At 48.6% G+C, this 17,762-nt stretch overlaps 1 protein-coding gene across 2 annotated transcripts in view; it reads left to right on the top strand.

The window, feature by feature from the left end:
* Positions 1-17,762, top strand: part of Ksr2 (kinase suppressor of ras 2) — a 367,151-nt gene that overhangs the window by 249,333 nt on the left and 100,056 nt on the right. For both annotated transcript variants that reach the window (XM_076922578.1, XM_076922577.1), the window contains exons 6-7: positions 5,241-5,310; positions 8,406-8,489. In XM_076922578.1, coding sequence (XP_076778693.1) covers positions 5,241-5,310; positions 8,406-8,489 — 154 coding nt within the window. The remainder of the gene's footprint in view (positions 1-5,240; positions 5,311-8,405; positions 8,490-17,762) is intronic.

Consider the following 17,762-nt stretch of genomic DNA (forward strand, 5'->3'; position numbering starts at 1 on the left):
TGTATCATTATTGTAACAGATTTCTACACACCCAGTAGTTTAAAAAAAAAACCACACATCTGATTGGTTAGCCTCGTAGTTCAAAAGGTCAGAAGTCTGCGATGAGTCTCATGCGGGTCAAAACCAAGGTATGTATAACCTGACCCAGAGGGAAGGATATATTTTTCTCTCCCTTCCCTGTTTCTGAAGACAGGACTTAAAATGGGTTGGAATTCATCGTGTCTTCTGCTCATCCCAGATAGAGGTAGCAGGCATTGCCAGGTTGAAGCCTCAGTGTTCCCACCAGAAAAAAATGGGCTGTTGTTTGTTGTGACTCCGTTTGGCCTTTATCTGCCCGTAGGCAAATGGGATGATTTCTTGGTATCTTGCTAATGAAAGGAAGGGAGAGACTATGGTGGAAAGGTCGACAACATCTGTACATGGTCACACGTGGCTCCAGTGGGATAGTGCGTGTGGCGTATGGACTCGGAGGATTACAGTGGTGCTGGACAGGTAGTGACCTTCACCCAGAGTAGCTGGTTATTTCCTTCCGATAATCCCCTCTCCCCTCCCCTGCTGTCCTCTTACCTCCTGTCCGTTCCCCTTCTAGTTTCCTTGTTACTAGGGAAGCTCCCAGGGCCACTCACCAAGCAAACCCCATCACTGGATCTCATTCCCAGCACCCCCTTCCCTTTCATTTACTGAGACGGGGTCTGCCTAAGTCACTCAGGTTGACCTTGAGCTCACTCCTTAGCCCAGGCTGATCTTGGAGTCATTCCATAGCCCAGGCTGGCCTTGGAGTCATTCCATAGCCCAGGCTGGCCTTGAACTCATTCCTTAGCCCAGGCTGACCTTTATTGAGCTCACTCTTTAGCCCAGGCTGGCTTTGAGTTCACTCCTTAGCCCAGACTGGCCTTGAACTCACTCCTTAGCTCAGGCTTGCCTTGAACTCACTCCTTAGCCCAGGCTGGCCTTAAGCTTGTAAACCTTTGGCCTCACCTTGCCCAGTAGCCAGGGCTACAACCCTGTGCTAGCACCACCCAGCTTACTATTTCTCTCATTTCTAATTTTCTTATTTCTTTTCCTTTTCATTCTTCCTTCCCTCTGCTTTCTCCTCTTCCTGTTTTGTCTGATATATCTCATACCTCTCCTGGTTTTATCCCCCTCATGCCTGGTTTCAAACTCTCCGGATCAGAGTTTGAAGTTTTGTAACAAATTTACATATCATGTGGGCCAGACACAGCAGTACTTGCCTGTAATCCCCACACTTGGGAGGCGGGTGGATTGTGAATTCAAGGCTAGCCTGGGCTACATAGCAAGACTGAAGCCAGCCTGGGCTACCTGAGACTGCCTCAAAAACTTGACTAAACCGAACCAATCCAAACCAAGAATGTATATAATGCAGACACTTTATTAAGGTCAGACCCTTCTGTGAGGTATTCTGTTTGACTCTCCGATTTCCCGAGTGATCTCAAAGGCCAGAGCTCCTGCTTGGTGTCCCCTGTTCTATTCAGAGGTGTTTCTTAAAGAGTTTCTGCACCCCGCCCTATCTAGGAATGAGGACAGTTTTCCTCCTAACTTCCCCTTCCCATGCTGGCGAGGGAAATATCTCAGGCCTCTATTATGCTTCACCTGAGAATGAAGACAGCAGCGCTGAGCAAGACTCTGTCTTGTTATCAGAAAATTAGGGTGGGAAAGCGCTTCCACCAGCTACGGAGACATCTTAATAGACACTTTGGTTGTTACGCAGAAGTCTCTGGATCGGTTTAATTGCCGTAAATGTTATTTGCCTTTCCTGTTATGATAAGGCCTCCGTTCCCCATCGGTTTTTTTGTTCTTTCTTCCCTTTCCCCTTCCAGCCGCTTCCCTTGCTCTGAGGCACCCGTTGGCAAGTTTAATGAAACCCAAACAAAGGAAGCAACAGAGAGGCTCTTGGACTTCTAGTCTCACGCCCACAGACAAATCCAAGCCCCGGGAGTGACGGCTCCAGACTAATGAGGCTCCACTGTTTAGTGCAGTTGACAGGATGCACCCCCTCCAATCCCCCCCCCCCACCCTGCAAGCCCAGCCTGCAAAGTGAAAGCTAGCCCCAGAGCTTAATTGTGTCTGCCCTGAGCAAAGGGGCCAGATGGGGACTAAGTACCACAGGGAGCTAATGGGAGATGCTCATAGCCTGAGATGACTCGTCCCCGTCCCCGCCGGAGCTGGGACCGTCATCTGAGCATGCTTCTTTTCAGGACAGGCAGGCAGTTACAGAAACTTCCAGATCAGGAGTCTGAAACTTGGTACGAATGCCACTCTGGGTGCTTTACTTGTTTTTTTTTTTTTTGTTTTGTTTTTTTTTTTGTTTTTTGTTTTTGTGTGTGTGTGTGTGTGTGTGTGTGTGTGTGTGCTGTGCCTGAGCCTATGTCTGCATGCATATGTGTGTACATGTGTGCATGTGCCTATGTCTGTGCACACACACATGTGTGTGTCTGTGTGTGTCTATGTCTATGTCTGTGCCTGTATCTGTTTGTGTGTATGAGTGTGTGTGTGTGTCTGTCTGTCTGTCTGTGAGTGTGTTTCTGCATGTCTCTATGTGTCTGTGTGTGCATCTGTGGACTCATATGTGTGTGTATGTGTGTGCATGTATGTTTGCATGTGTGCCTGTGCCGACATCTGTGCACACACATGTGTGTCTGTGTATATCTGTGTCTGTACCTGTGCCTGTCTGTGTGTGCATATGTGTGTATGTCTGTCTGTGAGTGTGTATCTGTATGTCTCTGTGTGTCTGTGCCTGTGCTGACATCTGTGCACACACATGTGTGTGTCTGTGTATGTCTGTGTCTGTACCTGTGCCTGTCTGTGTGTGCATATGTGTGTATGTCTGTCTGTGAGTGTGTATCTGTATGTCTCTGTGTGTCTGTGCCTGTGCTGACATCTGTGCACACACATGTGTGTGTCTGTGTATGTCTGTGTTTGTACCTGTGCCTGTCTGTGTGTGTGTGCATATGTGTGTATGTCTGTCTGTGAGTGTGTATCTGTATGTCTCTGTGTGTCTGTGCCTGTGTCTGTGGATGCATGTGTGTATATATGTGTGTGTGATGTGTGTTTCTTTGTCTGTCTGTGTGTCTATGGACACATGTGTGTCTCTGTGTGTGCCTGTGTCTGTGCAAGCATATGTGTATACATGTCTGCATGTGTGTGTGCACTGGGCTCTGCCTCCCCGTTGCAGCAATGATAGATACATGTTTGTTTCCATTCCCAGCTCTTAGGCATGGGAGCTGAGGATTTGAACTCAGGTCCTTATGCTTGTATACCAAGCACTTTACCCACAGAGCTATCTTCTCCTTAGGGAGACCTTCTGAACATTTACACTTGCGTCTACTTGCACCTGCTGTGTGTGTGACTGTGACCAGATTGGTACATCTCCTTGACCCCTTTGCCTTCCTTAGCACAATGGGAATAGCTATGGTACTGGGTGCAAGAAGGCGTAGCTTCTGGCTATTAAGTATACAGAGAATATCTTGGCATATACTACGTATTCAATAAACTCTGGCACAATAACCTTGGGTTCATTAAACATGTGCTAAGACCATACTCAACCCCAAGCACTTTGCTCTGAGATAAATGCAAAGATGAAGATTTGGTTCTTGTTTTTATAGAGAAGTAAATATATATAAGACTTGTAGGAGCTACCTCCTTCCTTACGCAGGGCAGACATTATTAATCAATCTCGAGGCTTGTAAGATCTACCTCCTGCCTCACTCAGGGCAGACGTTACTAATACATCTCAGGACTTGTAAGGTCTACTGCCTGCCTCACTCAGGGCAGACATTACTAATCAGCCTCAAGACTTGTAAGGTCTACCTCCTTCTTCACTCAGGGCAGACATTACTAATCACTCTCACTGCTTTTCCTCTCAGTCTTGCTCAACTCAACTCTAGTCAAGCAGTACTAATGGCCTGTGAGTGGACTCTCATTCAGTACTTCCCATTATATAAATGGCTCAGAGGAGGCTGACCTTTTCCTGTTCAGCCTTTCAGCATTAATGGGTAGTATCTTTCCTACCACGCCCGATGTCATTCTGAAAAAGGGATTGACATGGAGAAATATTTTTAAAGAATATTATTTTTCTTTTTTTTATCTACCCCAGGAACAGAACTGAGTAGGAAAATGGGTGTTGAACTTTAGTTAAACATCGTGCAGGCTGCGGGTCTTATGAATCGATCAAGCTGTTTCTTTCTTCAGTCTTCTTTAGCATTTGGGGCTTGGAAAAAACATCAGCTCTTGCTAAAATGGGACCCGGCTTTTCAAGGGCAGCGTAGAGGTCTCTGGAAACAGCTTTCAGATGGCCGGGACCATCACTAGATAGAAGATAGAGCAGGCTGGGGTTAAATGCTCCCCAATGTGTTCTGACATGCCCAGCTCTCCCAATGATAGCAGCACTCCATAACAATGGCTGTGAGAAATGACGACTGCATCTGTAGCCCTGAGGGCCCCAGAAGGCTCCATCCATCTGGCTGAGAAGTGGGTGCTGGCATGGGGTTGGCCACTTGCCTCTCTCCCTGTCTGTCTAGGGCTGTTTTATGTCTGCTGCCTGCCAAGGACTTCTAGGAGGCTGGTGAGGGTGCAGGCAATAGGGGTGGGGTGGCCGTGGGGCTCAGGATTTCAGAAGATCTAGAACTTGGTTATTGTATTATAATCAAGGCCTTTAAAGAAATAACAATTGATTATTAATCACTAATTAATAGCATTTAATTAATTAATCAGTTGTATGTGTATGCCGGCACATGTTTGGAGGTCAGAGGCCAACTTGCAAGAATCAGGTCTCTCCTTCCAACAAGTGGGGGACCCAGCCATCGAACTCAGGTGTTCAGGTTTGTTGGCAAAGCCTTCATCCATCACTGAGTCGTCCCACCGTCCCACACATGTAGCTTCCATCCGTCTTCCTTTCTTCTTTGCTTTTATTACAATGTAGCGCAGAATAACCTTGAACTTGAGATCCTCCTAGCTCAGCCTGAGCACGGGACTGACTGGTATGCTTCTGCAGCCCTACCTCGGCTGACATATTTAAAGGCATCTGCTGCCTGCCCTGTCTGGGGAGTCTCCTGTGACTCAAGCCCATGACCTAAACTGGGGCTCCACCTGCCATGGCTCTGCAGGCTGAAGCAACCGGGAATCTTTCTGAAGCCAGTGAAGTTGGGGCTCCTTTTTATTCCCAGGGCCCCGGGCAGAGATGACTTGGCCTTTGACCTTCCTGTCTGTTCTTGTCCCCACAGACACACTCTCTGTACCTCGATGGTCTCCACAGATCCCACGCAGAGACCTTGGCAATTCCATCAAGCACAGGTAGGTCGGAGGCTAATGGTGATGAAGGGGACCTGATTCCTGTGGGTACCAGTCACATGTCCATCCTCAGCTCCCACATTATCGTCGTGTCCTGTCTTTGGCTGGATCGAAGTGTCTGGATCGCAGCCTTGCCTTGGTCAAATCCACAGCAGGCAGCTAAAAGCAGAGGCTTTCTAGTCAGGCTGAGCAGGGTTCTAATCCCTCCTGGTAGATCTTTGTAGCCTCATGAGATAACTTAACCTCTGTGGGCTCCATTTTTATTCAAATGATATTTTTTTTATTATTATTATCCAAAAGCACATGAGAGAAAGAAAGGAAGACCCTGGGATACCACAGTCAGGATCTTCAAAGAAATAGCATTAAACTGTATATCCCCCGAAACAAGTCCGGCAGGCTACCGAGAGTGTGACATCAAACCATGGTTAGAGAAGAAACTTTATTTTCTCGTAAGAATTAAGCCAAGTTCCACAAGTTCATACATCCTGCTTATTAATAAGATGGTATAGTGTACTATGCACACACCTCGCTGATATTAATAAGTACTTCAGTGGAGCTCTCTACTCAAGGAAACTCAAGGTGGCCAGCTAAACTCAGTGCTAAAGGTTAGCCTAAAGCAGCAGGCCAACAGATGAATGGGAGGCCTTCCCTCAGATCCCCCACAGCCTGGGATTTGTTTTCCAAGAACTCCGTGACTCTTCCAGATTGAGCTTTCTACGTGTTGCTCCAGTTTCTTCTCAGACTCAGGGGAGAAGAGAAGTCAGTCCAGGGTGGTGCAACTCACCGCTGAGAGGAAACTGAGGCCTGAGCAGATAAGGGAAGGGGCGGAAAGCTAGTTGATTATGCTCAGCCTGTGAGATCTGAGATACTGCTGGTGTGTTTCTGTCCCCAGGCAGCTAGCTGGACTCCTCTTCACTCCCTCATGGAGCCTTCCTTCCGACATACAGAAGGCTAGTGTCAGTGTTGTAGGACAGAGTGCTGGTGTCAATGCCGTGGGACGTGGCTCTATGTCCCCGGGGAGCTGGCCAGTCAGCAGAGAGTCTGCCAACAAACCATGACAGTCCCCAGAGGTCTGTCAGAGGCCTGAGGAGAGAAACACTAGAGAAACAACACAGACATACAACCTCAGCCAGGGGCCAGGCTGGACCAAGCACTCTGTATTGTCTGCTTATCAACAGCTCTTACAAGAAAAAAAAAAAAAAAAAAAGTCAGAACTTGGACCAAGGGAAACCTTGGTGTAGCTATGAGAAATATGATGGACCAGGTGGAGCAATGGTTAGGGGCTGAGTTGTGGAGGGAAGGGGAGGGGAGGGGAGGGGAGGGGAGGGGAGGGGAGGGGAGGGAAGACGAGGGTCTTGTAAAATGTTTTCTGGCTCAGCCCCACCTTGGGCTGGCTACGATCCCTCGGTCAGCTCACTCCCGGGTTGCCCGAGACTATGGTTCATTTTCACCTCTGTATTATCCACATCTCTGGTTCAGCCACTGCTCCAGATTGGGTCATGCTTGCTGCTCAGCCACACCCCTGCCTGGCTGGAGACACTGTCCCCTCAGCCTCATCTGGTTGGCTCCCACCCCTGGGCTTTCTCACTATTGCACCGGAACCTGGTGCTGCCCAGCTTCAGACCCCAGTGTCTAGGGGAATCAGGCAGGCTGGCCACCTTGGTCCCCAGAGCTGTCTTTCTGGTGCGGTGAGGGCCTCAGGTGACCATCAGCTCTTCAGCCTCACCCAGCATTCCTGGTCCCTGGCTAGATGCCAGGAAGGAGAGTCTCCCGGCCTGGTAAAGAAATGATGTTAACATCCCATTCTGTGTGTTGTAGGGTGTAATGGTACATGCTAGCAGTCCTAGCACACGGGAGGGCGAGGCCCAGGGTCAAGAGTTCAAGGATAGCCTCGGCTTCATAATAAAACCCTGTCTTATAAGAAACACCACTAGCAGCAACAGATCTCACTCTCTGTCATGAAAATTATCACAGCAGGAGCCAGACAGCAGAGAACACCCACCCAGGGGACAGGACAAGGCTGGAGAGGAAAGAAAACAGCCAGCAGGCCCCTCACACCTGCCTCCCCCTCCTGTGACGCTACCCAGTGAGCGGGGGTCTTTTGCCATCCCCTCCTCTGTGCCACCCCAGCGTGCAGAATAGACCCACTAAGCCCTGCTAAGACGCAAAGGGGCTTAGACAAGCCCAAGCCCAAAGCTGGAGAGGGAGCCCAGGCCAGCCAGCTTCTCCACTGTGAATATTACTGTTTGCTTAGCTGTGGCAGCTCCACACTGCTGATGGCTCACTGTGTTTGGAGGTCTGACCCAGATCCCACAAGAGGGGGCAGCAGAGGGAGGCAGGCTCCCCCCTCAAAGTTCCCTGTGTCTGAGTTATGTAACTGCGGCCAAGTTTCCCCCTTTGACCCTCGGAGGAGGCAGTGGAGATTAGCCACTACTGCCGGTGGTGGCGCAAATTGAAAATTAAAATTAACTGTGACCTGGGAACCTTCAGTGCTTTTGCCGGGTCCAGCCCCCACCTCTGCCTCCTATCTCAAGGCAGAAAGCAAACCACAGTGCCCCGAGGGGTGATCTGTGAGTTAATCTAATGACTTCCAAACAGAATTGGTGACCTACCGTGATGTGTGGGGACTTCCACAGTTTGCAGCAGGTGGCGGTGACTGGGGGAAGATGGGCTGATGGTCAGGAAAGGCTTCTGTTTGGTGGGGGGTGGAGGTGGGAAACGCTCTGCTGCTACTGGATTTGGAGGGCCCATTGCTCTCTTATAGAACCAAATGTGTCAAGAGTAGACCAACCGCAGTGTGTTTGTTGAGTGAATTCCTGACCATATTGAACACTCAAGGTAACCACTGTCACAGCCCAGTTCTTTGAGGGGTTACCTACATCCCAGATGCTACGACACCTTCAACACACCGTCATGATTACCCCGACTTTACAGGCAAGGAAACTGACTCTTTGTGGTTTAAGCAACTTGGTTAAACTTAATTACCACCTGTCTTGGAACAAGCAAGGCTGGAATCCAGAGATACCAGCCATGGGTCTTCCCATCCTGGGGCTGTGGCCACTGCCTCACCTTGGACATTTCCCGTTTGTTTCCCACAGGTTTTCCACCAAGTACTGGATGTCTCAGACGTGCACCGTCTGCGGGAAAGGGATGCTTTTTGGCCTCAAGTGTAAAAACTGCAAGTGAGTGCTTTTCCTTTAAGGGACGTTTCACAATGCCAGATGCCAGCCAGTGCGGGAATGGACATGGGCGTGTTCCAGCAAGTAGGAGCTTCTTTTGCTTTGTGTTTCAGAAAGGTCCCAGGCAGAGCTGTGTGCTTAGGTAGGATATCAAGGAGAACAGTTCTGAGGAAAGCCGGAACTGAGAGGAGGTCGGGGGTGGAGCGGAGGTGGAGGGCTGGCAGGGGCTCCCATGCACATGCAGGACCTCTATTATGGTTTTGACTATGAAGTGTTTCCCGCAGTCTCATGGGATTGGATGCCTGGATTCCCAGCTGATGTTTTGGGGGATTTGATGATCCCCAAAAAGATTTTATAGGCGCAAAACCTATTGCATTTTTGATCCGTTTGAACGGTCTAGCTGAAGACACTGGACTATAGGAATAGGAGTGAATTGAATTGTCCTAGGCTGGCTCCCTTCCTACCCAGAATTCTCTGTTTCCTCATCGCTGCTGTGGTAGAAACTCTCATGTTCCCACCACCAGGCTTTCCCACCCTGGACTATGCCCTCCCCGCCCCCAGCTATAGTTGTCCCATGACTTCTGTCACATCAGAAGTAACTAACATAGTATTATCAGTCATCAGCAAGCTTTTCTTCTAGTTGCTCTGTAGTAAATATTTTAAGCCCCATGGGCCTTTTGAGTCTCTATGTGTCCCTTACAGATGCTCAAAACTGACTCCTGTGTCTTAAAAGCAGCCACAGACAATTCAGAAATAGTTATGACAGTGGTTTTGCGCCTATAAAATCTTTTATTTATGAGTACATGACAACATAGCTCCAGCCCTGTGGTTTGCAGCTCCCTCAGATACTTTGTAAAGTTCTTTCTCCACTATTCTTTCTCATTGTGTGCTGTCTCTGAAGGTGTGTTACGATTCCCCCATTTTATATCTGCAAAAATTTCATCTCGGCTTAGAAAGGTCACAGCTAAGAGGGGGGGAGGCAGGACTTGAACTCAGGCCCCTTAACTCCTGCTTCTTTCTTTCCATGGCTTCATGTTGGATGCTAAGTCTAGTTGGGAGGTGGGACCACCCCTACCTTCATCACCCTTATTCCTTCCTTACGCCCATTCTCTGTCATGTCTGACAAAATGTTAGGAAGGAGGCAAGGAAAAACATGGATACCAGCCATGGGTTCTGGAGACAGATTGAACCTGGTTCAAACCCTGTACCTGCCACTTAGTAGTTGTGTGACCATTGGCAAGTCACCTCACGTTTCTGTCCTTCATGTGTTCCTCTGCATATGTATGTACACATGTCATGTGTCCCTCTGCATGCATGTGCACACATGTCATGTGTCCCTCTGCATGCATGTGCACACATGTCATGTGTCCCTCTGCATGCATGTGCACACATGTCATGTGTTCCTCTGCATATGTATGTACACATGTCATGTGTCCCTCTGCATATGTATGTACACATGTCATGTGTCCCTCTGCATGCATGTGCACACATGTCATGAGTCCCTCTGCATGCATGTGCACACATGTCATGTGTCCCCCTGCATGCATGTGCACACATGTCATGTGTCCCTCTGTATTGATTTGTACACATGTATTCACTAGTTCCTCAGGTTCAATATTTATAAAACAGACAATTTAACTGTATGGAAAAGATAGGGCTGGACATATATCTGATAGGAGACACTCAGTAAGAGTGTCTGTCTGTCTGTCTGTCTGTGTCTCTCTCTCTCTTTCTCTCTGTTCAGGTATCTTGCAAAATGCCTATCTGGTGGCTTCACCTGAGTAAGTCAGCCAGGATAAGCTCCCTGCTAGCCTGGGCTGAGGAGAGGATTAATTATTTCCAGCCCCTGGAGATCTTTTAGCTCTATGGTCTTAGGGCAGTTGGGATGGTAATTGCTATATATTAGCATTCTGAGCTGATGTCCTCCGCGGTCCCAGGCTCTCAGGTAGCCCCTCAGCTTTCTGACTCTGGGATGCACAGGAGCAGGTGCTTGGGTCTGGCTCAGAGGCTGCCTGGTCTCCCTAGTACACCTGCTGCCTTAGAGACTCATCTTGACTGTATAAACTCACGCTGTGTCCTGTGGAGGAAATGGCTTTCACATCCTCACACCTGCTGTGTGGAGGCTTTGATGTCAAGTAATTAGGTGACAAGGACTCAGCCAGGAGTCAGCGAGGCTGAACATTTCTCAAGCCTTTTCAATTTTCAGCACTAGGGGTGGGACCCAGAGGCAGCTTTTCCTCCCTCCTTCTGTTCTAGGAGTAATAAGCAGAGCCCAAGACCCTGCCAAGGGTCTAGAGAGGGGGCTAGGGACAAGAGAGAGGGCCAGCCACACAGAGCTGAGGTTTTGGAAGTCACCAATACTAAGCTTAGGTTCCATCTTTTCTTGAACTCCTAAGAGGCCCATAACCTTAGCCTTTTTCTCCTCTGAAGAGTATACATGATATTGGCGCCCAGCACTGGACTACTGGCGGGAGTCATTGAAATGTACTCACCTCACACTGTTATTCAGAAACAACCCCCCTCACTCCACCTTGTGCAAAATAGCTCCTGGCACATGGAGGGGTGGATCAGAATTCAGATTAACTCTGGTTGGGTGGTACCTATGACTTTACCAATGTACTTAGCCATTCAACGGTAACGGTAACAGTAGCTGCTGCAGCTGTTGTGGTGTCCTGGCATGCTTTTGTCCGAACCCTATACCCCTGTCAGCTACAACAGAAACAAGATCCAGCTCCATGATATACCTATGCATGCGCACGGAAGCTGTCAGTTGAAACTCATCCTATGGAGAAAGTCTCCCAGGGAGCATCAGTTAAGGTGAGAGGGTGGATATTTATTTGCATGTGTTTTTCAAGGATTGAAAAAAGTGAGGACATATTGAATGAATGTGCTCATTGGAGGGTTGGATGAGGGACAGGAACAGACAACATGCAGTCTCCATAGTCAAGGCCTTAAGATAAGACTCAGCAGAGGATTGTGTCTGAGTGCAAGGAAGGACAGGGAGGAAGAACAGTGGCAAGTGACCTTTTAGAGAGGTGGCCCTGAGAAGGAGGAAGCTTAATATCACTTCTTACGGAAGGGGGCAAGAGCATTTCGTTAGTTGCCTGTGAATTATTACCATCTGGATACTTAGTATCACAGGTTAAGAAACCCTCCTGTATACTGCTTGAGACCAAAAGTGGTTTTAGGTTTGAGATGGGTTCTGACTTTGGAATACCTGCACAATGCAAACTTTTGCATATCTGAGATGTTTGGGAGACGAGAACCAAGTCTAAACCCAGAACCTAAACTTCATTTGCCTAGTGTTTTTGGGGTGAGCTCATGTTTTATCTCTGAGGTTAGGCATGGATAGTTAGTGTTCCACCTGTGGTCCTGTGGGTGCTCAGAAAGTTTCAAGTTGGTAGCCATTCTGGATTTCAGGTTTGGGGATTAAGGGTATTAAACGTTAATATTTCCAGGCACTGGAAGCAATGACAGGGAATAAAATGGATAGATGTCCCCTGGATTGGTGGGACATACCTCTGACTCCCGATGCCACCTCATGCTTGTCATGGGATCAGTTCTGTGCCTTGGTTTCCTGTTCCCTAAAATGGTTTTGTGACATTTACCTCAGTAGATGTCAACGTTATTGTAGATTGTCAAGTTGAGAGGAACTAGACTCTCCAGGAAGCGTACCTCTGGGAATGCTTCCAGATTAGATCAGTTGAACTGGAAAGAGCCACCCTACCTGTTGGACGTCTCATCCCATGGGCTGGGGATCTGGATGAAATCACAAGGAGAAAGTGAGCACCGGTGTTCATCTCTCTCCGCCCCCTGACTATGGGGATCGTGTGGCAGCCATCTCATTCTCCTGCCTCCGTGCCTTCCCATCACGATGGACCCGCACCCTCGAAAAGTGAGCTGAAGTTAATCCTTCTTCCCCCAGTTTGCTTTTGCTGGCGTTTTGTCACAGCAGCGAGAGAAGGTCACTACTAAAACTGTTAAAAAGAAAATGACAACGTAATTGGCCTGCTAGAACACATGCTCTCCCCTTACCTGGCCTATTGGGAGCTCCAATTAGTGAAAACTGGCACCATTGCTGGCTTTACAAATTAATGTTGGGATAGCCCTCCACCCAGGAAGCCAGATATATCTCCTTCGTGCCTAGCCCCTGTCCCCCCTCCACAGCTCTCCTCTTAAGTGCCCACTTCCTCCGGAATTATCATCAGCTGTCTTGTTGGGAGTCTGAATAGAGAAATTAATGAGCTAATAGGAAATTAAGGCTCAGAAAGCAATTTCCAGTTATCTAAATCGAGGCGTTTCATCTAATCGGTTCAGGAGTGTGGAAGGGAGCTGTGTGCCGAGGCCGGATGTCAGCAGTATTCCGCATTGTCTCATCAGTGCGGACTCGGCTGCCAGGGTCTGCTCTAGCAGTGGGTTTCCTGGCTTGTGGTTGTCTGTGTGGACCCCTCTCAGAACTCCTTCCATGGGGTCCGAAGCTCTGAGGTCTCATTTATTGAAATCCTTTCTAGCTTCCCCTTTCTCTGTCTGTCTGTCTGTCTGTCTGTCTGCCCCCCCCCCACCCGTAGCTCAGGACAGCCTACAACTCAGCTAGATAGCCCAGGCTGGCCTCAAATTTATGATCATCCTCCTGCCTCAGGCTTCCCATTGCTAGGATTACAGATGTATGCCACCACATCTGGCTTCATCCAATTTCTTGTAGGCAAACAGTCATTTACACAAGAACGTTTAGAGCAGCTTTCATGATAGAAAAAGAAAAATTGAAGCTAAGGTGCATTTCTTTCTCTGTCAGGGCTACTACTGTTGTAATAAAGATAGGGCTGGGATTGGAGGGATGGTTGAGTGGTGAAGAGTTCTTGATGCTTTCAGAGGACCTGGGTTCAAGTTTCAGCATCCCCATATCAGGGTGCTCACAATTGCCTATAACTCCAGATCTGACGCCCTCTTGTGGCCTCTGAGTGACCTGCACTCATGTACATATACACATGCACTTAAAAGTAATCTTTATAAAGAAGGAGACATTATCCCAAGCCACCAATAGAGACGTAACATTTAAATCAACCTGTTTATTTTAGAAACCTCAACCTCTCTTTCACACCAGGCTTTATAACTTGCATCAGGGCACCTAGCCCTTACCTGTGTGGTGATTCTGTGTGACCCCCACTCCTAGGAGTGACAACAGAAAAGTCTGTACACATTGCCAGATAGGGAGGTGCCTTTGCCGCTGGTTTAGAGAAACAGGTTTGTCAAATAAATGAACTGTTCCCAACCAAAGGGCTTGCTGCCTACACTATCCAGGTTCATCATGTCAGAGGCCAGTCACTTGTCCAGCACGGATGCATTACCAAACCTTCATGCTCTGGTGATAATACTCCCACCTAAAGGTTTTAGGATGACTTATGAGAGTTTCCAAGCCTATAATTACAGAATGATTACAGCCGCTAGTGCCCTGCTTAGCCTGGGACTTTCCCCGTTCTAGCCAAAGTCCCCAGTGCTTGAACAAACTCCTTGGTCAGCCCCGAGTTAAACACCTTGCCACAGAGGCAGGTTAGTGCTAGTCAAAGCATTGATGGACGTGGTCATTCCACGTGGTCATTGCCAGGCTCCATGGGCGTGAACCCCCTGATCAATGCTCTGGTAAGCAGGTCAGCAGCCTCACGAGATGCTTGCCGTGGCTAAGGCACGTGTTCTGCTTTTCCTGGGCTCTTTGGATGCCCACCCTGTCTGAGTCCCTTTGTCTGCTTGATAGAACAGGCTGACTCCGCTTTCTTTCCACACTAGCAGTCAGTCATTTGCACTTAGATGGGGCTCCTGGCCCCTTTACAGTTCGGCTGCATTGTTTTAAAAACAGAATTACATGATCTGCTCACTGCATTTTCAGTCTCCTCATGCCCTGTATATCTCCTCACCTGTGTGTGCTCTGGCACCAACATACAACATCCTGCTTGCAAAGTGCTTGGTTTACAAAATGGCTGTAGCCACAGGTGATAGGGAAGTGAAACTCGAAGGTAGTTAGTTCAGTGCAGGAGTCCGTTGCTCCACCCTTACCACACCGGGGACCCATGGGTGCAGCTGCTGCAGCTGCCGTGGAGTTCCTGGAGGCCCGGGAGGCTGTCCACCAGGCAGGATGTTGGCAGGATGTAATTACGAGCATGCGTTTTGGAGATCACCCGCTTGAAGCCTGAACTCGCTTTTCCACGAATAGAAACACTTTACTTCTTGCAAAACCCATCCTGGGAATTAACCATCTCTTATGTGCAATAGTTTTTATTGTTGTAGGAAAAAAAACCATTTGAATCCTATTATAGTTGTATGTAGGAAAGAGATTCTGTACTTGGAGGTTGGGTGGGGTCGTGGCAATAATAATGTTGATGTTGATGTTGATGGTGGTGATGGTGGTGATGGTGGTGATGGTGGTGATGGTGGTAATGATGAAGATGATGGTGATGGTGATGGTGATGATGCTATTGCAGGCATTTTGCTAAACACTTTAAAAGCATATTTCGTTTCATCCACGTTACAAACCTGGATGACAGCAGAGACTACTATCACCCCATGTTACAGATGAGGAAATAGAGCTCTCGGAAGTCTCTCACGGTGGGCATATCAGTCACTCAAACACAGATGCCCTTTTTTTTTTTTTGGAAGATAATTTTGTAATTATATTCATGTACAGAAAACTCAAGTGTACATTTTTAACCCAGTTTAATGGCGAGTTCTTTAGCCTTTGCCTTCTCCAGCTTGGCAATGCGAGCCACAGACTTAGGACCCAGGACGTTGCATCCCCAGTGGCGGCGGATCTCGTCATATCTGTCATTATAATTGGTCCTAATCGCTTCCACCAGCTTAGCCAGAGCACCCTTGTCTTCCAAGTTAACCTGTGTGAAGGCAACAGTGGTGCATGTCTTCCTGTGGACCAGGCGCCCCAGCCTGGCCTTTCCCTTGATGATGCAGTAAGGCACCCCCATCTTTGACACAGGGTAGGCAGGAAAACCACCAGCTCAATGGGGTCTACGTCATGGGCAATCACCACCAGCTGAGCCTTCTTGTTCTCCACCAAGGTGGTGACTGTATTGACTCCTGCTCGGAGGACAGGTGGTCTCTTAGTTGGGACGTCCCCTTTGCCAGCAGCCTTCTTCTCAGCACGGGCCAGTAGCCTTTGCTTCTTCTCTCGCTTTGTCTCTGTCCTGTACTTGTGGGCAAGCTTAAGCAGCTGAGTTCACCTGTCCAGGGCCTGGGTGAACTGGTTAATGGCAGGAGGTACTTTGAGCCGCTTATAGAGGATGGCTCTTTGCTGCTGCAGCCTGATAGAGCAGGGCCATTTGACGAAGCGTGTTAGGTCTCTTTTGAGCTGGATGTCCTGACCGCATCCATACTGGATGCCAAAGCACTTGGACCTTTTCTCGAACAAAGGACTGACCACCTTTTTGGCCTCTTGTTTCTTGATGATGGCGGAGGGCAGGGCCACCTTCTTCCCCCGGCCTTCTTTCCTTTGGGCATCTTGCTCGGCTGGAGGAAAGAGCCACAGATGCCCTTAATTCAATGCCTTGAACACTTAATCATTCTGTAGGGACCAAGGGCTGGCCACAATGCAGCTGCTGTCTCCTGTTCTGCTTCCCTTGAAGTGTGCAGGGCAGGGTGTGAGAATCTGGGCTCAGCTGTAACCCTGGACCAAAGCTTTCCCCTTCATCTCTCTGGGGTGCTGAACTCTCCCTTCCAGCCATCTTTCGTGGCCTTTGGGTTGTGATGCTGGGGAGCCAGAGTATGTCTGGGGTCACTTTCTTGTCTTTCTGGGAACAAATAAGCTTGACAGTTACAGGATCAATGGTTATGTTCAGGTGAGGCCAAGTTATTGAAGCACAGAGAATAAAAGGAAGGAAGGAAGGAAGGAAGGAAGGAAGGAAGGAAGGAAAGAAGGAAGGAAGGAAGAGAGGGAGGGAGGGAGGAAGGAAAGAGAAGTGGGCAGGTCCTCTAAAGCCACATAGGAAGCCTGAATTTGCTTCCACAGTAAGGGGGACCCTTGGAGGGTTTGGAGGACCGCAGCACGCTGAGAAAGATACCTGAGAAGCCTCAAGTCAGAGAACCTGCTGATGTCAAGTGGGAGTGGATCCAAGAAGTGTCTGACTTGGAATAGCCAAACTCTACCCCAGGGGCAGCCAGGAAGAAATGTTTCCTTCTACCCACCCCACCCCCACCCCTGCATCCCTTTCAAGAAGCCCACTTGTAAAGGTGATGTAATATGCAAAAAAAGAAAAAAGAAAAAAAGAAAAAAGATGTACAATTTGGTTTAACTTTATTTGGGCAGACAGGCAGGAAAATAGGGAAAATATCTCCCATGTCTGAGCTCTTCCCCTGAGGCTCAGATGGGAAGAATCAGGGCTAGTACACAGGATAAGGCTGAGAGGATTAGCCAGATGCTGAGATGTGACAGCCCTGGAAAGGATGGTGGGTGGGGGACCCCAACTGAGCTCTGCCCTATGTGCCCCAGTTATAGAGCCTTGTCTGCCCAGCTGGAAATGAACATCTTTTCCCAATCAGATGACCCCATCCTTGTCCTTGGAAGAGCAGCTAGTGTTCCAGTCAGTGGATCACATGACCACTTGCTACAAAGTGGTTTCCAGGGCCCCCAGGAGTGTGTGTTGGGATCGAGAACTTGTCTCAGCATCTGAGGTAAATAGAGAATCATTGCCTGAGAGGATTCCCAGGTGGGATTTGGAGCTTCCAACAGAAAATGGGGTCAGGAGAGTATTCCGACCCAACTTGGGTTCTAATCCCGACCCCGTCACTTCCTGATGGTGCTGACGGGGTCAAGTCAGTGATCCAGTTTGAACCTTGGTGTCTTCCACTGTGAGGTGAGGAGAGCCACACCTTCTGCCTCACAAGGTCTCAGAGCTAAGGAGGGGAGTAAGGTGCCAAGGTTGGATACTTGACACAGAGTAGGTCTTCAGGAAAGCCATAGCCATGCTCCTATTTAGTGTAGGAATAATTATTGAACCTTGGCTTGGAAGACTTTTTCAGACTAGAAAGATGAGCTGGCTAGAGCACCTAACATGAACATGGGACCAGGAACAACATGGATTTTCCTTGGCCAGGGGATGACCCAGGGCTCTCTCTATGCATGCTGGTAATAGACACCGCTTGTCCAAAGCTCCAACCTGTTCAATGCAGCTGACAATGGCCGCCTTCCCTCTATGCCCAGCTTACTGGATCACCTTACTGGCATGACTAAGCTTGCCTTTTAAATGACCGGCTTGCCATGGGATTTGGGTTTGTCCC

This window comes from Arvicanthis niloticus, chromosome 24 (assembly GCF_011762505.2).
Source record: "Arvicanthis niloticus isolate mArvNil1 chromosome 24, mArvNil1.pat.X, whole genome shotgun sequence".
NCBI classification, from domain to species: domain Eukaryota; kingdom Metazoa; phylum Chordata; class Mammalia; order Rodentia; family Muridae; genus Arvicanthis; species Arvicanthis niloticus.